Source organism: Chrysemys picta, chromosome 1, assembly GCF_011386835.1.
Source record: "Chrysemys picta bellii isolate R12L10 chromosome 1, ASM1138683v2, whole genome shotgun sequence".
Classification (NCBI taxonomy): Eukaryota; Metazoa; Chordata; order Testudines; family Emydidae; genus Chrysemys; species Chrysemys picta.
In genome coordinates, this window is record NC_088791.1 from 169,789,978 (window position 1) to 169,817,811 (window position 27,834).

At 48.5% G+C, this 27,834-nt stretch overlaps 1 protein-coding gene across 1 annotated transcript; it reads left to right on the forward strand.

Moving 5' to 3' along the window:
- Nucleotides 1–814: 814 nt before the first annotated feature.
- On the forward strand, nt 815–27,834 carry CD101 (CD101 molecule). Its single transcript, XM_024103817.3, has 9 exons — nt 815–1,533; nt 3,613–3,990; nt 5,252–5,665; nt 8,170–8,553; nt 10,701–11,081; nt 13,063–13,479; nt 21,567–21,980; nt 22,582–22,974; nt 25,056–27,834. The coding sequence occupies exons 1-9, from the start codon at nt 1,488–1,490 to the stop codon at nt 25,322–25,324; spliced, it is 3,096 nt and encodes a 1,031-aa protein (XP_023959585.2). The 5' UTR covers nt 815–1,487; the 3' UTR covers nt 25,325–27,834.

Below are 27,834 nucleotides of genomic sequence, written 5' to 3' on the forward strand. Positions count from 1 at the left end.
CAATTTCCATTGCAGTCCCCCATCCCCCTCAGCGCTCTCTGGGTCTCTTCAAATGTTTGCCGATGCCATGGGTTTTGCTGAGCCTCTTGCACGTGGCTGCCTTTCCACCAGCCTTGCTTTGCTCAGGCACATTTCGTGGGTGTGTGCAGACTGCTGAGTGGGGGGGTGTCTTGTTTTACTCTGTGGCCGAAATTTCCTCAGCAACTGGAGAAAGGGGTCCCAGAAGCTTTGGAAGCAGGAGGCCTGTTCAGGGATTTCCAACGCCTGATCATAAAAGTTAATTGAAGCAAATGCCCGCTTTTGGCACGCAGCCTCTAATGAGGTCATAGAGAACCATGGGGCAGGTGCTCTGCTCTCCCGTTAACCCGCCTCATGGTGTTAAAGGGAGCTGTGGGGGGGCAGCTGTTTCCTAGCTGCAAGGCAGATAAGTGGAGGGGAGGCTTTCAAGAAATCCCTCATCAATGAGACCCCGGAAGCCATGAAACGACATCTGTGTTGAGATTTAAAGCAGAGTGCGGCTGATGGTGGAGATTAGTACATCAGCGGGCCTTCAGCTGTCCCACTAAGGGGGCTGTGATCCTGTGAGTGCTAATAAGCCGCACAGATTGGGCCTACTCAGCATCTGGATATGAGAGAGATTCCCTTCTCCCACGGGAAAATGAGGTGGCCAAGAGTGGCGTTGGTGACTCAATCACACAGAGCCAGCATGGAGTCCGTGCCCCAACACTGTAATGGAGGTGCCACGCTGCCTGTTGTGTGAGATGTGAGGCCACGCTCTTGGCCACACGTGGTCATGTGAATCCCAGTGGATCTAAGTAAGGGTTTTGTATTGCTCCTCAGCACCTTCCATGCACAATAGAGGGGCAGTATCCAGATCCCGAAGTGGTCTTCTATGGAATCGCTGGCCCTTCTCCCTCTGCTGGGTGGTGTGTGTGTGTGGGGGGGGTCTGTTTTGGTTGGTTTGTTTGGGGTCTCTTTTTAGGTTTTGTTTTTCTTTAATAACAAAAATCAAACACAGCGGTGCGAACCCCAGTGTCGGGCACATGGGGCTGTATGGTGGGCATTTTAATGGTGGCCACAGTGACAAAGGAGGGGGGTGATCTCTATCATCCGTTGTAGAGCACTCACTGCACACGAGGTGCTGTACAGACAGCAGAGAAACCACAGTCCCTGCACTGAGAGGCTTACAGTCTAAACAGGCTGCACCTCAGCACCGGGTGAGATGCAACCAAAGCAGGGCGAGGCAATGGGGGCATCTGGCACGTAACATCTTAGTTTTGTGGCTGTGCACTGGGACCCTGCCTTTGCGGCCTTGAAATAAGTCACTTTGCCAGCCTCTTTCTGCCCACCCCCTTTGAAAAAAGGGAAACCACAGCGTGGGCCGGCCGCCTTCCATCCGGTGGCTCTTGCAGGGCTTGGCGGCTGCAGCTGTCTGAGGAGAACTTCCTGCTACCTGCAGGGGAAGGACCTGTCTACCCCTGTTTGTAATGGGGTCCATCCAGTGCTCAGCCGCTTTGCTTCTCTTCGTCCTCGGTGAGTGTCATGGAGCTTGTTGGTTTTCCTCTCCGTTCAGCACTTGCGGAGGGGATGGGGGGGGGGGGATGAGAGGGGGTGTAGGTAAAGGCCAAAGGGAGGGCTTAGACGTGCAAGCCATCCAGCCCCCTTCGCTGATTTTTGTCAAAGCCACCCACTCCTTTGGCTCCTCTCAGGGAGGGGACTCGGCCCCTGGGGTTCTGGGTGTGTCTGGGGTTCTCTGTCGCACTGGCCACTGCAGCTGGCAATGAGGTGCGCTAGGGCTCAGTAATAGACAGAGATTCGCCCTCTCAGTGGCTTAGCATGGCCCACCCGGGGTGCTGAGAGCACTGTGGAGGTACCTGAGCATGGACAGGTGGGGCTGCTTTCTGTCACTCTCCTTTTAGTTGCTTCCTCTTGCTATGCTCCCTTGGCTGAGCTACTCCTGATCTCCCCCTTCGATGTTCCCGCTCCCTTCCCTTTTCTGTCCATTTACATGGTCCCCTCCTGACTGAAAGAGCAAAACGAAAACTTGTGGCGCTAACGTGACATTTGCTGCCATCCCATCATTCACGCTGCTTGTGTGTGACAGCCCTTCCCCTGCCCTGTCTTGGCTATTTGGACTGGAAGCGCTCCAGGGCAGGACCCCCTACTACTCTCTATGCAGTGCCTAGCTCAATGGAGCTGGTTCCTGGTCGGCCCTTGATTAATATGATGCTAATCTCTCCAAAATAAACGGCAAAACTCCTGTCTGTTTCAGTGGGGCAGGATTTGGCCCATTTTGTACAACCGCTGAATGCCCGACTGGCACACGTTACATGACCTTGCTGCATACCCCCATTTATCACGAGCTTACACTGGACCTGCATGTTGCCCCATAAATTCCATCCCACAGCCTCCCTAGGGAGCTGCACCTGCTGTTATTGGTCCTTTTGCTTATGTTGTTGTTTGTACTCTACTCAGGAGACTAAGGGCTTATCTCCAAGGGAAGCTATTCCAGTATAGTGCAGGGTGGGACTATAAGGGCTGTAGTTATACTGATGTAACTCCCCAGGTGGACACTGTGTTCCAGAATACAAATGCCTTGCTCTGGGTTAGTGTAATCTACTGCCAAAGTTCAATCAGAAGAAGGCACTCTTCTTCTAGCATAGTGTCCACACAGGGAGCTACTCTGGAATGGCCATTTTGGTCAATGTCCCTGTGTAGACAAGCCCTTTTTGGGACTCTCAAAGACTTGCTCTGAGAACTCCACTTGTAACGAGGGGAGAAAAACTACCAGCTGAGTAGACGACCCGGTTGCTTCCCTTTCCCACTCCATTCAGGCCGCATGCAAACAGAAGGGGGATGGGCCATATGGCTAAGGGACGAACCGGCCTTGCAGGCTATTCACATCTGCGGGGATGTCCTTATCTGCCTGCTCTGATGAGGCCTCTTTTGGCACATCTCATTACCTGACATGTTCCTATAGCTGTTTTTCTAATGGCAAACCAGCCTTATCCCCCACTGCACTTGCAGCCCATTAGTTGTCCATGCTAGCTAGTGAGATCAGTTTTCTCTGCCCTCTTTCTAACATCCCTTATCATACTGATAGGCAATTCTGATATCCACTCACCCTGGCTGTGTTATCTACAGGCTAATCATGCCCAGTTCTCTTAACCTCTTCATAGAACCCCACTGAAACCTGTTATCCTCTTTGGTGCTCTCCTCTGAACTGGCCCCATTTTGTCTCGTTAGAACTGTGGGGCATCCATCTCAACACCATGTCGCTCTGCTCTTCCTCTCCAAACAGAGGTCTAAGCAGCACGAAGGAGGGCAGAATAATCATTAAAAGGACATTGATCCTTAAAATGTGAGGCTCTCAGTTTGAACATGCAGTTACTGCAGCTGTATGTGCACATGTAAATGAGAGTTGTGCTGATACCTGATTTGCTCTCGCAATTGTGGTAAATGCACAAGTGAAGTAAGCCTGTGACTGCAAGCACCCCACTTCTGCAAGTTAGATTCCAGGTATTTTTAAAACCCAAATCCCCTCTTTTGGGATGTGCCTCTAGAAGAACTTGCATTGCCACATAACACTACTGCTGTTTCATTTATAAGCAGGCCTCTGCGTTGGCCAGAGAGTAGTGCTGGTTCAGGAAGGACGTCTTTACCGGGCTAGAGGTTATAACATCACCATCTGGTGCAATGTCAGTGGCTACCAGGGGGCCTCGCAGCAGAATTTCCAGTGGTCCATTTACCTGCCATCTGCCCCAGAGCGGGAAGTGCAGATTATCAGCACCATGGATCCCTCCTTCCCTTACGCCATCTACACCCAGCGTGTGCGGAGTGGGGAGATCTACGTAGAGAGGGTACAGGGAGACTCTGCCCTGCTGCACATCACGGGGCTCCAGGACCAGGACGCCGGCGAGTACGAGTGCCATACACCCACTACCGACGAGAAGTACTTGGGGAGTTACAGCGCCAAGATGAACCTCTCAGGTAAGAGCTAGAGAAGGTTGCTAGCCTCATACTTGCCATTCAGCCATCTTCCATCGGCTGCTCTGAGGCACTTGGTGAGGGTGGCCAGATAGGATGGTTCAGGTTTTGCTTTTCTTTTGCTGTTGACGTTGTCCAGCTGTGGTGGTCCATGTTGGCAGTGAAACCCTGTATGTCAGCATCCCGTTTAGTGAAGGGAGAGGCCAGTGAAGTGCAGTGTCTAAAAAGCACAGAGACATCAGATGGCTGCTCCCCCGTAGAGAGGGAGATGGTGGGGACAGGTGTCTTCTCTCTTGGAGGGAAGGGGCAGATGATGTGGTAGTGGGAGAGGAGATGAATAGGGCCTCTTAGCTGGGCCTTCCCTTCTTCCACATCTGGGGCTTTTGCTGCTGCTCCACCCAGTGGTGGGAAGGCTGGGGGGGCCTCAGCCAGTCACAAATCCCTCCAGCGGCTCCCACTTCAGGTTCCTTTCCTGGTGAATCTTCACTTCCACTAGGGAGGAGGAGCTGAGCCCCCCTCCCCCGAGCCAGAAAAGGAGAAAGGAAGGGAAGCTGCCGTTGTGCTCTTCGTTGAGGAAGGGGAGCTGTGTTCTCCACACCTCATTTCTTGAACCCCTAGTCATGACAGAGCTCTAGCAGATCACATCAAAATATCTCCATGGGTACAAAGGCCCTCAAAACTGACCCTCAGCATCCTTTAGACCAGGCCTATAGGACACAGGGTCACTCTGACACATGTGGGATGCCCATTGACATTCCGGAAAGGGTGACCATCCTAAGGGACATCTTTGGGAATGGGGAAAGAGTTAGGAGGAGGAAGCATGACTGGATGGGAGAGGCAAAGGAAAATGCCTTATTCTGCACTCTCCTGTGTAAATGACGGTGCAGCATTCCCTGGAGAGAGATGCTCTGTGGTAACTTTGGTGGGGCCTCTGGGGTACCTCCCCCATGTTTTCCCTTTATCTTTGTGGTGTACCAGCCCATACTCTTTCGCCTACACCTGATTCTCTTTGGAGTCAGTTAACACTGGCCCGGGTTGATTGAAGAGGGCGCAAGAGAGCGTTGCAGCAAAGGAGACAAGCTCTCCCCACCCAGGTGCTGAGCCCCTTTATGTATCGGTGGCAATCAGCAGAGAAAGCTGCTAACGCCACAGAGTGGAAATCCATGCACCAGGAGGAGGGTGTGACTGATAAGCAGGGTAACTATGTCTAGACAGAGAGTTGTTCCAATTGTGACCAGCATGGCTGTGTTTTTGTTGTGTTTAGTGATCCCCGACACTCTCTCCGCCACCATGATACCGCAGGCCCTCACCCTAGTGGAAGGAGATCAGCTAGAGCTCACCTGTGAGGTGTCAAAATCCACAGCTCAACACACCCACCTTTCTGTTGCCTGGTACCATCTCCAGGGGTCAGGAGATGCTCAGGCCAGGGTGATCCTTTCCCTGTCCAAGGATTTCATCTTGACTCCGGGCTCCTCCTACACGCAGAGGTTTTTGTCAGATGTCCGTCTGGACAAGGTTGGGGACACCACATACAAGCTGTCTATTGGCAAAGTGCAGCCCTCTGACCAGGGCCAAGTGTACTGTGAGGCGGTTGAGTGGATTCAGGATCCTGGTGGGCCTTGGAAAGATATAACTCGGAAACAAACGGAAAAGACATTGCTGACTGTCAGGAGACAAGGTAAGATGCCCGCAGCCCATCGGTGAGACGCACTGTCGTTATAAAATACCATAGCTCCCATCTGAGGGGCTGCAGAGGGATTCTAACTCGTGTGCTTACCCTTTCTACAAAGGTGCCTTTTATGTAAATGAGAGTCAGGCCTGTTGTGTATTTCTAAAGCCTCTTCACCCACCCAGTTATTAAGCCGCTGCACAAAATGTCACTTTACACAACAGCATTAACGTGAATGAAAATTCTGAAGTTCTAGGTCCTGTCACATTTGATTGACAGGGGCTCTAGGCAGGAGACAGAATGGCTTCGGACGTACAAAAATCCTGTGTTTGATGATCAGAAGTGCTTGAGGGAGGGGGAGGGATGACTCAATATTGCCTACCCCAACTCGCACATCATGAGTTAATCCCTGACAAATTTTAAGATCAGCTTAAAAATCATGACCTTTTAAAACAAACTTTGGGTTCTTATTTGCCTTTGGGCATCTGAGCCTTTAGGGTTCAAGTTTTCAAACTTTTATGTGAAACCATGAGGGCTAGAAACACTTTTTTTTTCCTAAATTGAAAGCTGAGATTCTCCTATAATCACCTGACTCCACTAAAAACATCCAATAGTGTGAGACTTTTCATAAAATGGTGAGAGTTGGCAACACCAACACCTTCCCAGATACAAGTGAAGGCAATGCTCCCATTGACTGCAGTGGGTACAGCATTGAGGCATTGTTGCCCAAGACAAAGGGGATTATGGCAAGCACAGAGGTAGCATGGAGGAAGGTGGGAAGGGAGCAAAGGCAGAGGGTCAGGCCTGGGGTGAGGTGGGGAAGCTAAAGCAGTGAGAGAGGAAGGAGCTTAATGGAGGATACGGGCTCTTGAAAATGAGGACGAGGAGCTGGAGCTTGCTGGGGAATGCAGTGAAGGGGGCTGACTAGGGAAGTGACGTGGTGGGAACGGTGCACAAGGAAGGTTATCACAGAAATATTTTGGAAAAGGGGGGCTGATTGGAGATGTAAGGCGGCCAGAGGAAAGGAGGGTGTTGATGGTGTTGAGGGTGAGAAATGGAGGGTGTTGAGGTGAGAAATGATCATGGTTTGGGCCAAAGTTAATGGCCTGGGTGGAGAGGAAAGATCAGGTTTTAGTGTGTGTGGTAAAGGAAGCTGGTGTCTAGTAAAGACCCTGATATACCACAGGAAACCAAAGAAGCAAATAGCTAGGTCGGTGTTTTTCAACCTATTTTCATTTGCAGACACCTAAAAAATTTCTAATGGAGGTGTGGACCCATTACCAGGGGTCTGCGGACCGCAGGTTGAAAACCACTGTTATATGGTAACAACAAACTTTTGCGGACCCCTTAGACACAGTCTGAGGACCCCCAAAGGTCTGTGGACTACAAGTTGAAACCCACTGAGCTAAATGGTTCAAACAGTTCACTGAGCTATGGGCAAGATGCCATGATGTGCACCAGTCAAACACTGCAAAAACTCTCTTAATGACCGTAGATTGTAATTAGGAATGGCTGGCAGGTTTGACAAAGTTTGTACCCCTTGTTCCCATTCTTAGGAGAGGTTTTTGTGTGCACCATTGTTTGGAGAACAATTGCAGTTCATATGAACGTTCATAGCAGACAAGAATATTTGCTTTTTATTATTCTCCTGTTTAAAGTTTCATCATCCAATCAGAAAGCAGAAATAATACCATGTAACTTCAGTTACCAATCACATGCTATGATTCCAAGTAAAGAGTTTGGAAACTCCCTATAGGCTGAGAATTCTATTCTACTTACATTAGTATATTACGCTCATCATCAAGGTATCTGAACAATGTACACCATTGTTTGAACTTGGAGGCCTCTAGATCTCATTATTCCTGTAAACAATTCAGCCAATATTTGGGAATACCAAGCATATGTGCAGGAATCAGGACATTTCTTCTTGAATTGTTTATGAGCCAAACATTTAAAACCATAGCATAACTTATTTGCAATAAATACTTAAAGCAGCTGTAAATCTCAGGAGTTACTGTATTTTTACCTTTGGACAATAATGTATGGTATTTCCCTTGGAGCTAGGCATGTCTGTGTAGTATTGTTCTAAATAATCAACGCAATGGTCATGTAAAAATGCGACCTGTGTACAGACAGTTCTGCGTTTGATTTTTGCGCAGAATTCTCATTGATTTCATGAGTTCCATGCGTGGGAGTTTGGTAGGGGACCATATTCCCCACTCACTCAGCAGTGACCAGTTTCTATTAAAATCTTGTCCTGAATCGCCTTTTGGGCTTTATTTCAAATCTAAGAATTCCTGGCTGATGCCTCAGCAAGGGTGGAAGTTAGTCTATGTTGTATTAGACCTAAAAATACTTCTCCCTCCAAGAAGAGAGAATCTTATCCAAAGGAAATGGACTAACGGACCCATTTGATCGAGGTCCCTCCTGACTCTAATGAAGCTAGTAATAGGAAGGGATAATTGAACCAGGGCCTCTTGACATACACTTACCTTGCTTTTGTTTTTCCACAGACAGAGATTTCCAAGCTAATATTGCTGCTGTTGAAAGTTCCCTTGCAGAAGGGAAGCCCTTGCAGGTAAATTGCTGTGTGAAAGCCCAGAATAGCCAGAACCGATGGTTCCAAGTGGTTTGGCTCTTCAAAGGAGTAGAAGTAGCCAGGATTGACCCACATGGGATACTGGCCTTGAAGGAGTATGAAGAGAGAGCTGCCTTGGGACAGCTCCAAGTGGTGAAGAAAAGCAATGAGATGTATATCCTCAAAGTATACCAGGTGGGGCTGAAAGACAAAGGCACATACAGCTGTGAGGTTTCAGAGATGGAGAAGACTTCCACAGGTTTTTCCACCATCCAGTCCAAGATGTCGTCAGGCATTGATGTCAACGTGAAGCCAATAGGTCAGTGAAATTAAATGCCCTTTCTTCTAAATGAAATCTGATCAAGGTCCCTGGTCTGGGTTCCATTGCTATTTGGCCTCCTGGCTTGGCACAAGGAAGCTGTCCCCCCAAAAGGGGCAGGTGGGCTGTAGTGGTTGATACAGTGATAGAAACAAAAGTATTCACGCTGGCACACACAACACTTCTACTGCAGCAAGGGAAGTGTGCGCTCTAATTCACTGTCTGCACCAATTCACCGGGTCACTCCCACAGTGTGTCCTGATGACCTGCATCCTCTCTCCAGTAGGCATAAGAGTCTTTTGCCTCTCACCTACAATCCCTTTTGCGGTTTCCACCACCTCTTCTGAGGTAGCTGCCTGTGCACACCGGGTGACTGAGATCCTACGTTTGATAGGATCATTCTCAATTTCATCAGGGCTCTCTACTTATTGCCTTTTTTATTGCCGATGCTTATGCATGGTACAATCAGTGCTTAAAATGTGGGGAGATGCAGGGGGAGGGAGGGGCAGATTTCCCCCCCCCCCCCCACAAAAAAAGTTCAAGTCAAGCTGGGTTGTTGAGAGATGTACTTTTAAGAACTGTTTTACCAAAGATGCTGCTCCCAGATTATGAGCCACTCCATTCCCCCCACCCCACACACATACTTTTTTCAGACCACTTTAAGCATTTGGCTACAATAGCCTATGTGGTAATGGTCCAAAGTCTGACAGCTTCCAGTATTAATACTGCTGTGTTCGGGGCTATTATTGTAGAATACTGCAGTATTATTTGTTTTAAGGCCAGGATGGCTAAATGAGCTATACTGACACTCCCAATGACTTCTCCTACCATGGCATGCTGTTCTACCCAACATTGCAAAGGCAGACAACCATCACCATGGTGTACCTGTGAATAAACTGTCAGGGGTGGTTACAACATTGGATTGGGGCTCAGGAGATCTGGATTCAATTCCCAGCTCTGGCACAGTGACTTTAAGCAAATCACTTAATCTCTCTGTGAAATGGGGACAATAATACTACTCTCCTCCCATCCTGCGTCTGCCTGTTTAGATTGGAAGCTCTTTGGAGCAGGGGCTGTCTCTTATGGGTGTGTGTGTGTGTGTGTGTGTGTGTGTGTGTGTGTGTGTGTGTGTGTGTGTGTGTGTGTGTGTGTGTGTGTGTACAGTGCCTAGCACAATGAAGCCCCTGTTTTAGTTGAGGCTTCTAGTACTACTGGAACACAAATAATGAAGGCCATGCACATATAAGTCAGGAGTCCACTCTAGAAAAATATCCAAGCTGGAAGAGTTCTTACTGTTTCTGTATTTACTTGCCTTTGTTCATGCAATGATGCTGTGTGAATTTTGCAACTGTGCTAGGTGAAAATAGGTATCTGACTGACTGACTTTTGCTTTGACCATCCAGTCGTGCTTGGGATGTACCCTTTACTCCTTCTCATTCTTTGGTGTCTCTGCAAGTATTGACTAGTTTTCCCTCATCATGGCTTGGCACGACTTGTCCTTCCCTATTATCTCAGCTCCCTCTCCAGAGGACACCTCACTTTCTGTTCCAGTTCACTCATACTCTTTTTAAACAGAGGCAATTGCTCTTTCCTCAGAGGGTGCTACACACACTGTGACATGTAGGTAAAAGCTGGCGTGTGGAGTAGGTGTTTTACTGCAGGCCTCTTGTAGCCATGACAGCTCATACATTCTATTTAATACCCATAGGTGCTCAAATGCCAGGGTGATCGGCACAGTACAAGAACCTGAAGAGAATAATTTGTTTTCTTTAATATATTTGTCATAACTCTTCTTGTGACTTAAAAAAAAACCCTTTTAAAATGAAAGTTAAATGCATCTGGCTCAGCTATGAAGAGCTGACAAGAGATGTGTCCACACTGGAGCCCAGAATTCGCCTGTCTCAATGCAGCAGGCAGAGGGAAAGTCAGAGTCTGCCAGTTGAGTGTGTTCGTTGAAACATTCCCTAATGCGACGGCTCCAGGAATGCCACTGGCAGGAAGAAATGCACTTCAGGGTACTGAAAAGATGGCTCCAAATTTCAGGACAATTCCCCCTACCCTTTATGTTGAGATTTACCTTGTCACGTTGTGTAACATAAGAATACTTCTGACTAGCTTGAAAACGTAATTGCTGTTGTTTTTCACAGAAAGCCACATGCAAGTGTCTGTGCTCAGCAGCGAAAGGCAGATAGTGGAAGGAGACACCTTGATTCTTCACTGTGAGGTGAGTGGGGCAACAAGCCCATTCTCGGTGAATTGGTGGCATCTGCAAAAGAGCGGAGATCAACCGGAGCACATAGTTGGGATGGAACGGGATGGCATGCTGAGGCCGGGCCCCTCCTACCAGGAACGCAGCGCTAATAGGGACCTCCGACTAGAGAAGATTAATTCTACCACGTTCACCCTGGCGATCTACAACACTTCAGCCACCAATGATGGAGGGTCTTACAAATGTGAAGTGACAGAGTGGTCCATGGACAGGAGCTGGAAACAGGCACAGGAAACATCAGTAGCCATTAGCCCTCTCAGTAAGTTGATAGAATCCCTTCCTTACATTATGCTTGGGCCTGAGAAGGAAGAGATCTGGGTTCTACTTCAAGCTCTGCCATTGACTTACTATGTGACCTTAGAGAAATCACTTAACAGCTGTGTGCCTCAGTTTCCCCAAGTGTAAAATGGGGGGAATACAACCTGACTGCCATGCAGTCTGTTTTGAGAAGTTATCAATGAAAACTGGTAAAGTGCTCTGAGCAGGGCTGGTGCTACCATTAAGGCAAACTAGGCGGTTGCCTAGGGTGCCAAGATTTGCAGGCGCCAAAAAGTGGTGCCCCCAATTTTTTTTTTTTTTACAGCTTTCCTGGGCTGGGCTGCCCGCGGTGTGCTGACACATGCGGCTCAGACTCCCTCTCCCAGTGCAGCCGCTCCACTTCTCCTGCCTCCCAGGCTTGCGCCAAACAGCTATTTGGTGCCGCAAGCCTGGGAAGGGAGGAGAATTAGAGCGGGGGAGGCGTGCTTGGGGAGGAGGCAGAGCAGAGGTGTGCTGGGGTGGGGAGCTGCCGCACGGCTGGGGGGGGAGCTGCCGCGGGGCTTGGGGGAGGGGGGCGGCGCAAGGTGGAAGTTTCGCCTAGGGCGTGAAACTTCCTTGCACCGGCCGTGGCTCTGAGATCCCTGAATGCCAGGCACTGTGTAAATACCAATTACTACTTAGCAGGAACCCTTTTGGATCCTCAGCTTCTTGAAACATGAAGTGATTAATCTATTGCCACAATTGTTTATGGAAATGAAACTGAACAAAAGGTCTTGCTGAGTTGTACTACAAGAGTTCTCAGTGAGGGGCCCTTGATTTTGGAACACTCTTTGCCCACCAGAGCCTAGCGTGGTTAACTTTTCCAGGCAAGCCCCTTTTCTTTTTTCCCCTTTGGCTGTTGAGGAGGGTGTGAGTTGAAGTGGATATATTTAGGCACCTTTCTTTCTGTCCACATTGTGACTTTTAGTTTATGGGATAGGCGCCTGTAGCCCTGGTTGGGCCACTGTATTTTAAAAAGTGAAATAAATACGTAGATAAATATTGCAGATGATCAGTGGGGAAAGCCTGCTTGGCAAAATGAAGCACCAGTCGTTAATCCAAAACAGACCCTTCCATTAGTAGAGCTGTGGTGGAATTCCAGACTGTGCTGCAGGGCAGGACTGAGGTATGGTGTTGGCAGAGCTGTATGGAGGACCCAAGGCTTTGTCTACATTGCAGAGCCTGTGCTGGCAGAACCCTCTAGTGTAGACGCAGTGTACGCTGACAGTTTTTCTACCGGTGCAGGAATGCCATCTCCCTATTACGGTACTTGTGCTGACAGGAGCCTTCCTCTGGGGTTTGTCCGTGTAGCTCTGTGTGGTTCTTCACATCCTGATCCACATAGCTATGCCAGTATAAAAGTGTAGCTCAGACCTGAGTCTGGAATAGCAGGAGATGCTGCAGCTCAGGATTTAGGCACAATGCCAGAGCTGAGCATGGAATCAGGAGTGGAATAGCAGGGTACACGTCAGGAGCGAGATGCATTCGCAGAACTGAGGGGTACAGGAGAGGGAGAGCAGGGGATGGATGACTTTAATCAGGACTGAATTTTATTGGCAATGTTTGTATGATCCAGAATAGCCTGGGGGCTCCGTGTCATGATGGAGGCACACTGACAGAGCAGGGCAGCCCAGATTGAAATAGCATTGAGGGGTAAGGAAGGAGCAAGGTGTGTTATCAGAGCTGTAGAATGGCAGGGAAGCTGGGTCAACGCTTCCTGAATAATGATCAGGACAGTGCTATTAGTTCCCTAATATCATGAGCCTAAAGTTCACTTGTAAAATAAACAGCTAAACCCCGAATCACCCAATCAGTGTGGGAACAGCTCCCGGCAGCGGAGGATAGTGCTGCATGTGAAGGGATAAAAGCAGGGAGAATGGTTGTACAATCTCTGTTATAACCTTAACAAACCCAGTACCAATGATGTGCTTCCTTCTTAACAGGTTTGGATTTGAGAGCCACACTGATAAGCCGAACAGCAAATGTCAAATTTACTCAGGATTTTGAACTGTTCTGCCAGGTCTCTGCCCCCTATCTCATCACCCAAGTGCCAGTATCGGTAACTTGGCAATTCCAGCCCATCCTACAGACTAGTGGCTATCAACAGCTGATCAAAATCATGCCCAGTGGCACTATCGAGTGGGGGACTGCCCAACCTCACTTTCAGAGGAAGACCAGAGTCACACAAGCTGCATCTTCCTCCCAACTTCTAATCCACAGTGCCACAGAGCAGGATGCAGGCAGGTACAGGTGTGAGGTGGAGGTCTGGAGGAGAAGCTCCCAGCAAGCACGACACCCAGCTATGGCAGCAGCTGCTGCTGTGAAGTCTAACGTTGTGGAGATAAAGGTCAATCCACCAGGTGAGCTGCAGCAAATGCTTTTCTCAGGTGCTGTGTAACTTGCATAAATCCAAAAAGAATGTAATTAGCAGTTACTTTGTCTCCACGATCCTAAAACTGCTAGAACCCCTCCGGGCTGGATCATGCACCAAGGCCACAGCAGCAGGTGCTGCTTGTATTAATTCTACCTCATCTAGCGTGGCTGTTACGCATGTTTTTAAAGTGAACTTAGTGCTGGTGAGTGCAGGCCTCTGGTTATCCATTGAATGGGTACAACATGGGGAATGGCTGTTGAAGATATCCCCCCCCCACCACCCAGGCTTGCCGGTGGGCTTTAACCCTAACCTCTGGGGCAAAGTGGGAGTTCATTCCGTGGCCTATTCAGTCTTTGGCCTCTCTGCTCACACTGTCACAAAACGGGGCCAGTGGAGGAGCGTCTGAGACATGAATACCTCCTTATTTCACTAGAAAATACTTAGTGCTGCCTCAGTGCAGGGGACTGGACTAGACCTATTGAGGTTCCTTCCAGGCTACATATCTATACCAGGCCCCCGAATGGCTACCATATGGTCACTACTGCCCTGGGTTGGACAGGAACCAGTGACTTGGATGTAAAAAGCTCCATTCCCTACTACCAATCCCTTGAGCCTTCCAGTGTCCGCTTGTCCAATGTATCCACAACACGTTCTTCTCTTCTTACCAGTTGAAAGTTGAAAGAAGAACAACAAAAATGATCAGGGGGATGGAGGGATTGATTGGAAAGATAGCTATGTACTGTTTTGGTAAGTAGGTCATAGGCTTATGATTCTATCTGGTGGACAAAAAAGTACCAGAGAGGATGGTACAGGGGTTTGGGGAAGGGAAATTAACTTGGAAATAACAGAATGAAATTGAGTAACAGAAAAATTAGGCTGCAAATCAGGAAAAACGTTGACAATGAAAACTACTAGGCTAAGTAATATTGTCAGGTGGGAGATGGGAGCCCCATTGTTTGGGACATTTTAAATGGAGACTGGGCAAAACCCCCTAGAAAATGTAGGCTACGAAACAATCCTTCCTTTGCAGGAGGAGGCTAGATTATAAGATAACAGATCACTTCCATATCTAACTTAGGCCCTGACTGTTCAGCATCCTACCTCCCTAGGGTGGCCAATACCCATTGCTTCAGAAGAAGTTTAAATCTGCCCTTAATGCACCTTAACACTATACAGGAGAGAAAGATAAAGCTCCTTTCTAGCACTTGCCCAAATGGGTTCTTCCAGAACCCCGAGAGATGCCCTTCTGGTGCTGGGGTGTGTGTGTGTGTGAGAGAGAGAGAGAGAGAGAGAGCGCACAGGTAGGCTCTTTTGCATACTCCAGCTGTTCCCCAGCTTGTCAAAGCAGAAAGTGCATTGTCAGCAGACAGGGTTCAAAGCGAGACAGTCAATGGGAGATTCTGCTTAGTTAATTAAATTGAAATTGGTTCTGTTTTTGCTTTCACATCTTTCTATGGAGGGAAGCGGCCTGTCTGCTTTTTATAGTAATTGAACTTTAGCAATGTGGTGGTGAGAGACAGAAGCTTAAAGCAAAAGGGGTGGTGCTTTAGCAAGCACTCTGCTTCCTCTTGGGGATGATCTTTAGTGGAGTTGCAACAAAAAATCCTCTCATGGGAATCAAGTGTCCCTTGTTAATAGCAGGCTATGTGAGCACATTCCCCTCGTGAGCTCTGAAGACCCCACATCAGTTTCTCTGGAACGTTTCCTGGAAGGAGACTGCCAAGCCACACACATTAAAGTGAGGTCCCTTTCCCCCTCCCCCCCTCAGGTTGCTGTAATGCTAGCTAGGACTAACAAGCCATCCTCACTTTTTTTTTAAAGGTCCCAGTTTTCATGAGTTCATCTGGAATCCCATGAGGTTAGCCTGAATTTGTGTTACAGTGTGATGCACCTTTTCCTTTCTTTCAGTTCAAATTATTGACCTTGCGATCGCTCTTTGGCCTCGGCAGCGCTGTGAAGCGCGAGTGTAGTCGCGCCGGCAGCGCTGCGAGAGTTCTCTCGCAGCGCTGCAAGTACTCCACCTCTCCGAGGGGAATAGCTTGCAGCGCTGCAAGCGCTGATTACACTGGCGCTTTACAGCGCTGCACTCGCTGCACTCAGGGGGGGTGTTTTTTCACACCCCTGAGCGCAGCAAGTGCAGCGCTGTGAATTGCCAGTGTAGCCAAGGCCTTTGTCTCCAAAGGTTTCAGAGTGCATTGCAAATTATATGCAACAATCAATTTGCCACTACTGGAATAGCATCCCCTCTGACAAGCAGCTATTTTACCATGCTCAAGGCTGCCATCTAGAGGAAGAACAGGAGTACCTGTGGCACCTTAGAGACTAACAGTTTGAATCTCAGATGATGAGCCTACTCTTATGAGACCACAGCTATGGTGGCCATCACAGGGGATTGAACCAGGGACCTTCAGTGCTACCCATGAGTTGTTATAGTTTGAGCTAAAGAGCCTGCCTTTCGAGCTGAGAATGGTAATGGGCCTGTATCTTCTGTGGATCAGGCACAGAAAGGGACACAACACATGGACCAGCAGGATACAAAAGTCACAGCCTTTCAGGAAAATAAATGAAGACGAATAGTGTAACCCTTTGAAAGTGGAGGTGGAAATGGAGGGAATCAGAATGTGATTGTATAACTAGGCTAGGAGTCTGGAATTCATAGCCCTATTCGAATAAGGAAGCCCAGTACCTTTAATGACCACAAGTGATATCACGGTCTTTGCCTTTGTCTCATCTAAGAAATGGCTCACTACTCTGAGATTAAGGCGATCAGCTGAGTATTGAACAGCACCCTCTATTAAGCCATCACACCACTTCCTCTGATATGCAGGTGTTCTCATGCCATTGATGCTGGCATAATTTTGAAAGCCCTATGGTTTGGGTCCTAGCTGCCTGAGGAAGCAACACCTTCCCTCTGCTCTGCATAAGAGCTGAGATCTGCTGGTGCTCAAGTCTAGATTTAAAAGCCTGCTGGCAAGGTATTCTCGGTGGATGCCTCTTAACCCTGGAATTTCCTTCTACCTTTAGTCAGATGGAGGCAGAGTCTTTGTTGGCCTTTAGGGCACAAAATAAGACTTCCAGATCTGGACTGGAGGCAGGCACCATTTCAGTTATATTTAGCAGTTAGGTTCTGGGGTTGAATCTGTTTTAGGTTATGAAGAACTAATCTATGTTACATTAGATTTGTGCTAATACCCAGAGCTGGCTCTGATAGGTGCATTTTTAAGGATGGAGAAATACAGAAATGAAGTCAAATCCAAGTCCTGCCCATGCTCAGCTCTGCTTAGCCCATGGGATCTGATGTGGAACAGTCAGAGGGGTGCCTGGCAGCAGAACAGATGACTAAAGCGCGTGGCCCTTGGGACAGTAATTCACTTGCTCCTCTTCACTGCCTAGCCATTCCATGCATTCACACAGGAGCAGCCCTAGCCATTTTGCTGGCCAGGGTGGAAAATGTTTTTTGGCAACGACCTGTTTTCCCCCTTCCCCAACCCCTACCCCCTCCAGCAGTCGAGCCAAGAAAGTCAGAGTTAAAATGTTGGCACCCCCAGAGCAGCTGCCCTGCTTGCCTGCCCCTAGAGCCATCCCTGCGTTCACAGCTCACGTAGTACCTTCAAAGCACAGATGTCCTCTGCTGGGAAATACAGAGCAGCAAAACATCCTGCCACCCCATTTAAAGCATCTGTCTTCTTTCTATCGCCCCTTCGTGAGTCTTGTCGCAGTAGGACCCAAATCCTCACTGCTGTTCTCACTCTCATGTGACAGCCTGCAAAGAGCCGGGCTGCGGAACGTGCCATTTCCACCTGCCTGAAACATTTATGAGGCCAATCCCGGTGTATTGCATTTTCAATTTCAGAGCGACATGTGCTAATGTCTCCAGTGGGATTGGAGGGCGGGGGGAGTGAGAAATATAGAATAATACAGGGGTCGGCAACCTTTCAGAAGTGGTGGGCCGAGTCTTCATTTATTCACTCTAATTTAAGGTTTTGCGTGCCAGTAATATATTGTAACATTTTTAGAAGGTCTCTTTCTATAAGTCTATAATATATAGCTAAACTATTGCTGTATGTAAAGTAAATAAGGTTTTTAAAATGTTTAAGAAGCTTCATTTAAAATTAAATTAAAATACAAGAACTAGGGGTCACCAAATGAAATTAATGGGCAGCAGGTTTAAAACAAATAAAAGGAAGTTCTTCTTCACACAGCACACAGTCAACCTGTGGAACTCCTTACCTGAGGAGGTTGTGAAGGCTAGGACTATAACAGCATTTAAAAGAGAACTGGATAAATTCATGGAAGTTAAGTCCATTAATGGTTATTCGCCACAATGGGTAAGGAATGGTGTCCCTAGCCCCTGTTTGTCAGAGGGTGGAGATGGATGGCAGGAGAGAGATCACTTGATCATTACCTGTTAGATTCACTCTCTCTGGGGCACCTGGCATTGTCCACTGTCAGTAGACAGGATACTGGGCTAGATAGACCTTTGGTCTGACCCAGTACGGCCGTTCTTATGTTCTTATGCAGAGCCCCCCGGACCGGTGGCCAGGACCTGGGTAGTGTGAGTGCCACTGAAAATCAGCTCGCATGCCGCCTTTTGCACACATGCCATAGGTTGCCTACCCCTGGAATAATACATAGAGTTGGGGGGCAGGGAGGATGCAGATGCATTGAATAGGGAAAGGAAGACAGGGATAAAGGAGAGAGAGACTTGGCTAGCAGATGTGAGAGGGAGGCAGAGGCACCACCCAAGCGGGGTTAGGGAGGATATCTGAGTCGAGGAGCGGCAACAATGAGCTCTGAAGGGAGACATTCCTCTTTGGCTGGAGAATTGAGGGGCTGTAGCACCTAGGTTTAGAAGGGGGAGGCACACAGTGGGGCTGGGGGGAATGGGAGGCTCTTTGGGGCATTGGCAGACATTCAGAGGAACTCTGGGAGGGAAGGGGAGGAGGAGGGGAAACATGAGGTGCTGGCATATGTGAGGGGACCTCTGGAGACAGGGAATGTCCTTGAGGTTCTGAGAAGAAATAGAGGTGCTGAGGGGATCCCCAAAGGAAAGAGGAAATGGGGGGGCTCTGAATGGTGAGGGACTTCTGGGAGAGGATAGGCTGTGGGGGGCACCAGATGTAGAGAGGGATGTTAGAGGAGCCTTCAGGGCAGTGGGGAAGGAAGGGAGGATGCGGGAGCAGGCCTTGAGGTCAAAGGCCTTGCTCCTGAGGAATAGAGGAAGGTGCCAAGCTCCCCCATCTCCCAATAACATCAGTGGGAGCTGAGACACACACTACCTCACATGATCAGAGCCATAATTCTTACCCAATGAATTAATAGTTCCTTGATGCACCCATTCCTGACTCACACTGAAGTGCGTGCATGTGTGTTTGTAAAATTGTCCTGTTCCCAGGGTGGCAGGATGTTGAATCTACATCTTCACAGGCAAATGCTTCTGCCTACCTGAGCTTCCCCTGACCATCATAGCTGGGATTAAAGATCACAGAGCTGATTTCCATCCTCCCCAGTCCTCTGTATGTTCAATATATGGCAATGCCATTCAGCTTTCTCTGCCATGGTGGCCAGCAAAGAGTACAGCTGTCCCAGTTGAATGTATGGGGGGGTAGGGTGACCAGATGTTCCAATTTTATAGGGACAGTCCTGATATTTGGGGCTTTGTTTTATATAGGTGCTAATTACCCCCCGCGCCCGTCCCGATTTTTCATCCTTGCTATCTGGGGTGGGGGGTGGGGGCTCTAGGACAGGATGCAGGAACCATCTATAGGGACAACAGATTCTCCCTTGCCAGCTCCTCTATCCCACCCTAAAATGACTATCAGATCCCAACCGTAAGGCAACAACTCCCCAGTGCAACCCATCCAGCCCTGCAGCTTCTGGGATGGGATAGTTTCTCTATATGCTCAGCACCCGCTGTCTAAGAGAGTGAATGAGAGGCTGAAAAGGGAAAGAAGGGAAGGAGAAAAGTCCCCAAAGACGTGATCTCCCTGCTTTGTGGCTAGTCTCCCCATCTCAAATAAACAGTCCTTTAGAAAGCAGGATGTGGGTGTGTGGGGTATGTTGCATGGGGGATGGGAGGGACTACGTGAGAGACTGCATTTTATTGCTGTCCCAATTGATTTAGCAACAGGTGATGCAATCGGAACTAAGCCCCATAAACAGAGACTGCATTAGCAGGATACACCTCAGTATCATTCCAATGGGAGACGGTTGCAGAATTGAAGAGGGATTAGGATGTTTCTTTTGTTGGCATTCGAGCCATTCAGCACTTAATTGAACAATTACCAGGTATAATGACTAGGGACATTCAGAAACATATTACCACATTTCTAGTTATTAACCAAGGCAGACAGATGAGGCAGGAAGTGTTAGTGAAACCCATGCCGGCTTTAGTTTGTCTGAGATGAAAGGCCCTCATTATTCAGTTTCCAAAGCTGCACTTTTGTGTTAATTTATCTTCTCCTCCCCGCCCCACAGCTCCACCAAAGAGGACGGGCACCAGTGGGCTCTTTATTCCCTGTTTGTTCCCCTCCATTATCGGCTCGTGGCATCAGTCCCATGCCAGCAATGCTGCCTGGAGGGCCCACCTACCACTGTAAATATCAAGAAGGCAGATGAACTGTTTGGGATGGTACACAGGGGTCTGACTAGAAGTAATGGGATTGACTGGCTGGGGAAATTTCCAGACAGTGAGATAGCAGAACAGTCTCCCAAGGGAAGGACTGGAAACCCAGTCGCTTGAGAAAATTAGCGTTATTAAAGTATGGGAAATATGCCTGGAAAGGAACAGTCCTGCCTGGGCAGAGAGATGGCTGGGTGACTGTAACAGGGTGACTGTCCCTTTAAGGGTAGCAAGGACTGTAGTGGTCAGTCAACACCTCTTCGGTGGTGTGACCCTTACGTTCTGGGACTTGGTCTTCCCTAGATCTTCATCCACTCTACAGAGCTAGCTGTTGGGAGAAAGAAGATGATCCCGGGACAATAGTTGAGGCTTGGGGAAAACCCAGGTTGTCGTTTCTTTAAGGGCCTCGGACCAGGAGCCTTACAGAGTGGGCGAGGCAGGGCTCAGCTCTGTCCCAGTGAATTGGGACGCGCTCTTGGAAGAGGACTGTATATGTTTGATTTCTACCAAGGGCAGAAGGTAGTGCCTGATGAACTCTCCTAGCCTGCGGGTGAAGGGACTGACTGGGGATAGGGCCAGCTGGAAGAGAAGTTGGCTGTGGCTCTACAGCTGGCCTAAATGATAACTCCAGCTCCTGTCTTAAGGAGAGAGAGAGAGTTTGAAGTACAAGCCAGCTCCAGGGCGAGGGCCTTCTAAGCAGGGAAAAAACTGCCCCCAGGACACTCACATGAGCCCAGAGTGGGTGTAAACTTAAGCAACTAAAGAAGTTACCCCCTGTAGAATGAGTTAATAAACTAGCCCCCACAAAGGTGGTATATGTTTGAACTCCTCTGGTCTGAGTAACTGACTGATCTGGTCTGAAAGAACAGAGGCAGGGTGCGACAGAGCCACACTTGGCCAGCAGGAGGTGCTGCAAGTCAGGCAAGTCCTTTGACAGTGACCATGGAGCTCTTCTATCTCTGACTTCTCTGATTCTCACTGATGCATTCCTTTAGCCCTGGTGGTTGGATGGGCAGGTCTGTGCAGATTGGTTTGCTGTAGGATTGCTCCTGAGTGCTTGAACGTGTGTGCACAGGCTTGTTCTTGTAGGGTTGCTTGTGAAGGCTGAGTTGGACACACAGCTTTGTTATTGTAAGGTTGCTTATGGGGGCTTTGCAAAGAAAAAGCATGTTCAAAGATTTTTTTTAAAAATTACCGAAACATTGCAAGAACTCTAAAAGAAAGGAGATTGGAATTGGGGCCGGGCGTCTTTCAGAATGTGGGATTTCTAACACCTGAACAGAGCCTTTTATGTGTAATTTCAGACTTGTTCCCTCTAGCTTCTCCTCTCCTAAGACCCAGTGCTGGCTTCGTAAGCCATCATTTCAGGAAATAGATCCCTTTCCTGCTGGTGTTCTAGTCCTGGTAGCTACCATAGTAACTTCTTTTTTTTTTTTCCCCTCTTGATTTAGAGAGCAAGCTAAGCGTAAACACAGAAGATAGATCCCTGGAGATCTCTGGTAGCGCAGACACAGAAATCGAATGCAGTGTCACGTCACTGACCCAGAGGGATTCTCAGTTAGCCATTACCTGGTACTTCCTACCGCCTTCTCCAGCTGATGCAGCCCCATTGCAAATCGTGAGGACCAACTACAGCAACATCCTGGACTACGGGGCAGAGTTCAGCTCTGCTATGCAGAAATCTAAATTCCACAGTGAGAGGGTCTCCAGCAACCTGTTCTGGCTGCGTATTCTGTCTGTGAATCACGGTGACCGTGGCAGGTATTACTGCCTGGTAGAGGAGTGGCTGTGGTCAGCAGACCGTGGCTGGTACAAACTTGGAAAGAAGGAATCGGGAAAGACCATGGTGGAGTTCAAGGTTTCAGGTAAATATGCTGTCCCAGAAGGGATCCCTGAAGCATGAGCTCAGCTTTCCTTTATCACCGCATGTATGGCCATAAGAAGCAAAGGCTGGATCCCCAGCTGCACTGAGCTCACGCTTGACACAGCTGCGGTGGGAGGCCTTCCTTAATCAATTATGCAGGGATTGCGTCTTCCAACCTCCATCATGTCCTCTCCCTGGCCTGGTGCGTCCTGCAGGCTGGAGCCCTGAGCCAGTGATTAGGAACCCTGTGAACACTGTGGTGCAGGAGTCACCTGCCCAAGTGAGCAGGTGGGGCTATGGAGGCAGGGGCTGGAGCCCTGGCTGAGCACTAAGGGTGGGAATTAGGACTTGCGGTAGGAGGAGCCCCGAGCGCCTCACACAGGAGCAGGTCACATGACTTCCCATCAACCCTGAAAAGAATGTGATTCCAGTTCTTAAATGGGGGCCCTTTAACAGGCATCCACACTGACCCCCTCCCCATCCCCCACACACACATACTGTATGGAGACCCAGATCAGCCTCGAACAAGCCTGTGTGTGTCTCTTTGAGCTGTGGAACACAGTCCCTAAATGAAAGCCTTTTCCGCTTGCCTCCCACACCAGAAAACAAGCTCCATGTTGAAAAAACAAACCACAGCATCACAGCCACTGAGAATGAGGACGTGACCATGAGCTGCCTCCTGCAGGGCCCTTCCCAACCAGCCTCTCTCTTCTCTGCCATCTGGTTCCATGGTATGGAGCATTCTGGGATGAAAACCCTGGTGAAAGTGCACTCCAGTGGCATGGTGGAATATGCTGAGGAAGAGATGGTGGAGAGGCTGCACCTTCGCCGCCCATCCGTCGGTGACTTCAGCCTGACGCTGCGGAGTGTGGAGCTGGGCGACACTGGGGTGTACTGCTGCCAGGTGCAGGAGTGGCAGCAGGACAGCGGTGGCGCTTGGGTTCAATGGGCGTCAGAACTGTCAGGGTACACGACGCTCACTGCACTGCCTCCAGGTAACGCACCCCCCCCCCCCCCCCGGGACATTCCCAGTTCCCCTGCATACAACGTTCCCCATCTCTAGCTAACCTCTGCTGCGTCTCTGCAACGTTTCCATGCAGCCAGGGTCAAGGGTTGCTGCAGGGTCCGGAAAGGGGAGCACAACTGGAATAGCAGAGATGACTGCAAGTTAGGGTTCAGTTGCACTGTCGGTTGCAGGAATAGCCTGCTGCAGGGAAGGGAGGCAGAGCTATGTTGGGGAGGTAGCTCAGAAGTGCGTGGAGTACCGCTGGCTGGTACGTACGGAACAGAAAAGGAGGGAGGAGGGCCCGCCAGCAGAAAATATACTTCACGATGCTTTTGTTCAGCAATCACCCAGTTTCCTGAAGCCTCTCTTCTCTCTCCTTGTGGTGATAGCTGGGTACCGCAAACTGTGGAGGGGGGAGGGGGTTTTGGGGTTTGGCCAGCAAGGTGCTGAGCACTGACTCCGATCCAGCAAAACACTTAAGCACATGCTGAGCTTTAAGCATGTGAACAACCCCACTGACTTCCAAGGGACTATTCTTGTGCTTAAGTGCTTTGCTGGATTGGGACCGAGCGCTCAATGCCTTGTGAGACCAAGCCCTCGCCGTCCTAACCTGAATCTTGGAGCTTGAACCTGTGTTCTCATTAGGCTCAGGTTTTTTTTGGAAAAAACTCAGAAAAACCAGGGCTTTCATTCCGTTTGGATAAACTCTTGGGTGGTCATCTGAATCTCTAGAGATTGCAAAAAGCCCCTGGAAATCCCCTGGGAACAGGCTTTCTTGGTGATGCCTCCAGTCCTGTCTGTTTCCAGTGGGGCCAATTATGTGAACAACCTTTCTTTGGGGAGTAAACTGGGGTGTGTTCAAGGCCTGGACAAAATTCAGAAACGCAGAGGGATTCTGCAGCAATGAAACTGAATAAACAGAACCAAAGATTTCAAACTTGTTTAGGGAGGTGCTGAAGATTTGTAAAATGCATCACCCATCTGGGGTTAGGATCTGAGTATCCTCGTAACTGGATGCTAGCTTTCTGTGGTACTGGGTTGTTTCTTTCACTAGCTGTTCCTTTATGTGTATTATTTATTAACCCTCGTTGTTGCTGAGTGAAATATAGTAATTGCTGAAAAATTGCCATGGAATTTGCATATGTATTTTAGCCAAGTAGTTTTGCATCCTCAGTGTTTAAATTTCTACAAAATTCCAAGAGACTGGATATTTTTCACTGCGAAGCACACAAACTTGGAAGTGCCACTCACTTGAAAAATGTGTGTGTCCTGGTAAGGATGCATCCCACAGGACATGTGATCTAGAGGAATGAGCCAGATATCTTAAATTCTAGACCCTCTGTTAACGCTCCCTGGCCTGAAGAATTCTTACATAGTACTTTTACTTTTATGAGATGGGGTAAATTCCTCCCATTTTACAGATGAAAGAATTGAGCCTCAAAGTGATGAAGTGACTTTCCCAGTGAAACACGGAAAGTCAGTGTCAGAACCAAGACTAGACATCAGGTTGCTTGACTCCTAGGTCCTGCCTAACTCACTAGACCACATGGGCTTTCAGATTAATCACTTTCTGAACAATCCTAGATCAAAAAACCAACATATACAGCCCCAAACTCATGAACAACCCTATAGCAGCATGCCTGGGTGTTTATGGGATAAAGGGGAAAATTAAAGGCAACAAACAAAGATACTTAGAATACACCAAAGGGACCATTCTGATCATCTGTGCTAAAGCAGGCCAGAGATGACATTTCTGTGGCCTGCATTATGCAGGTCATTGGAAACTGCTGATTTGCCAAACCTGAAAGTTTATTGTGAAGGGTGTGAGAGGGAAAGAGAGACTCACCCGATTGGTTGAGCTGGGATGTGGAAGACCTACATTCAAGCCCCTGCTCTGAATAAGGAAAAACAGGGACATGAATGTAGTTCTCCCATGTCTTGTGCATCCCAGGTGAGTGCCATAACCACTGGGCTATTAGCTATAATCCCCCATTAGTGCTGTGAATATTGAACAGCAGGAGGAGTAAGTACAATTAGCTGCGGTGTTCAATTGTTTTCTGTTTTTTGCAGAGTCAACAATTTCTTCCAGGATCTGTTCATCTCCATCACTGCTCCACTTCATCCTAATCTACCCCCTGATTCTGTTCCTTGGCCTGACAGCTGCTCTCCTCTACTTGTATGTCAAGAACAGGCAAACCCACAAGGAATCGATCTATCAAAGGAAAGGAAAAGAGCTGTGGGTGGATTTGAAAGGGGCTGGAGATGTTGAGCCCACTTATTCTGACCATAATAATCTGGAGGAAGAGATGAATAATCTGAAGGAGGAAAAGATGGACTGAATGCTCGGGCGGCATGGGGGCGGGGGGAACAGCACTGTGTGCTGCTGTTCAGCATCATATGCTCTGAACCTTGAAAATGTGCATTTTCCTTCAGTCTCCTTAATGCGGCAAAGTAAGAAAGTGATAGGAGACAGATTGGATGGCTAAGGTAATCGGGACTGGAGCTTTCTTGCCTCTCTACTTGCACAGGTGCCTATGTGGCTCTCCTCCCACAATGGTAGTTTCGGAGGCCTTCATAATATTAATCAATTTAGCCTTACAAAAGCCCTGTGAAAAAGGAAAGTACTATGCCCATTTTACAGATGGAGCGTTGAGACACTGAGAGATCAAGGCTGAGATTTCAAAGGGATTTGGACATCTAATTCCTGTTAACTTTAATGGGAATAAGGCATCTCAATTCAAGATGCGACTTTGAAAATCTCAGCCTAAGGGACTTGACCAAGGTCCAACAGGAGGGCTGTGGTAGAGCTGCGACCTGAAACTACATCTCCCAAGTCCTAGTCCAGTGCCTTAGCCATCAGACCAACTTTCATCTTACATCGGCTGGCTCTGGTGCAGCGGTCAGTGGCTAGTGGCTAAAAGTCATTACCAACTACTTCCTCTTGAATGGTCTATGAAAGATGAATTGGTGGATCTTAATCCAGTTCTCAGGGGAAAGGAGTCCTCACATCAATAATCACAACTCCAGCCGGCACCAGTTGGCCTCCTTGTTGGCAATCATATCTGAGTGGGCCTTGGAGACTGGACTCCCCTCCCCTTTCAGAGAGTGGTCCCTCCAGGTCAGGAGAGAGGCACAGTGGCAGACCAGTGGGGATGGGAGGGAGGGGAATCTAGAGTAGTTCCTATTTTTGGGCCTCCAAAGTGCATAAATAGAGGCCTTCACCCTCCAACGCTGTCCATCTAGTGTATTTCACCAGCATTAAATTCACTCCAAAAACGTAAATGTAAAAAGCCCCTCTATTTCCCATCCCATCCCATCCCACCCTCAACTGTAGTGGAACACCTCTGTCCAATGCATGCTATGAATACCCCTCTTTCTGCTAGCCGCTCAGTGCAAAACGACCTGAGGGCCCTGCTCCATCTGCTAATTAAAACCCCAGTTGCACCAGCTATGGCCTGGAACAGAGCTATATTAGGTGAGGGCTGGCTGAGACCGAAAAGATGTCCATGTGGAAAACACCAAGCACCTTGGAAAGGTGTCCGAGAAAAGGTCTTCTTGTCCCAGCAAGGGAGTTATATGGAGCTGGGGATCACAGAAACAAACAGCAACTGCCAGGCTAGCTCAGTGTCACTCATGTAATCACTTTGATGTGCCAGTCTTTCTATTTCCATCCTTTTATTGGTTGACTCTGGAGAAAGCTGCATCTCACTCCCCATGGCTGGCAGGATGGCTGGGATGATGCATCATCTTTCAGCAATGACTTTGGCAAAATGAATCTCCAGTTCTTTCAGTGCAATGCACTATATGTGTCCAGACTAGCCTCCAAGCTGCTTAGGGCAGGGGCTGAGCACATAACTAATACATAAGTGGGAAATCGGGAGATCCTGGAGCTGTCTGGCAGAGTTTCAACTCTGATTCTGCTACCACATGGCTACTCCCACCAGGCTACACTGGTTCTTTGGACAGCAGCATTCAGAGCCAGTCAGGCATGCCTCAGAGCCCGGCAGCACAAGAAAGAGAGAGATCCCAGAGGTTCTAACCTAAATATAGAGAATGTCTGGTCTGTCTGCTCTTTACACTGAATGGATAGATGGACTGACAGAACTACGGTCTTGGAACACTACCCATGTGTATATGATCACTGATTTCTCTTCCCCTGCAATATCACCTGTGCCCTGATTCCCCGCAGTTAGTGTTAATTCTTATTAAAACTAAACAAACGGGGTTTTTATTATATCTGCCTTACAATTTCATTTTTCAAACCATACACTCAAATAAGCATTAAAACCAAATAAGGATTGGTTGGCTCAGGGGACTGGTACTAATGGAATATGGAGCCTTTTTTCTCTAGGTTGCTGGCTCCAATCCAGATCCATCTGGTCTCGATTGAAAGTCTCTGCCATCTGAGTTGTGCTATGAATTGTGTGTGTGAGAGAGAGATTTCAGCCCATTCGTTAGTGGAGAAGTGCGTCCGCTTCCCAAACCCCTCATCACCATTTGCAGTAACTTTGGTTGGCATTGGGCCACAGTCCCAGTGGGTGAGGCACATTAGCAGGGGATTGTACTGGGGGCGGCTTGCCCTGCTGCTACACATGCTAATACCTATTTTATAGACAAATAGGTGCCAGTCTCCAGTTTCTGATGGGAGAGATGTGAGGGCGTTAGAGGCCCAGTGACCGCTGGGCTTGTTGCATTCTTACTGGTGTTTAAATAGCAGATCCTAACATCCCATTGGCACAGTAGCCTCCTGGAGAATTCCACAGCCAGGCCGGGTGGGCTTCTTTGCTGTCATCTGGATGTTTGTTGAAAATGTTTTGAAATCTGCTAAAATAAAACCGATTGCACCTGG

Bases quoted from the DNA above. Each gene is read 5' to 3' on its own strand.
- CD101 (XM_024103817.3), top strand. From the start codon at position 1,488: ATGGGGTCCATCCAGTGCTCAGCCGCTTTGCTTCTCTTCGTCCTCG. The intron at 3,991-5,251 runs GTAAGAGCTAGA...TGTTGTGTTTAG, and splicing joins CGCCAAGATGAACCTCTCAG to TGATCCCCGACACTCTCTCC. The intron at 11,082-13,062 runs GTAAGTTGATAG...CCTTCTTAACAG, and splicing joins AGTAGCCATTAGCCCTCTCA to GTTTGGATTTGAGAGCCACA.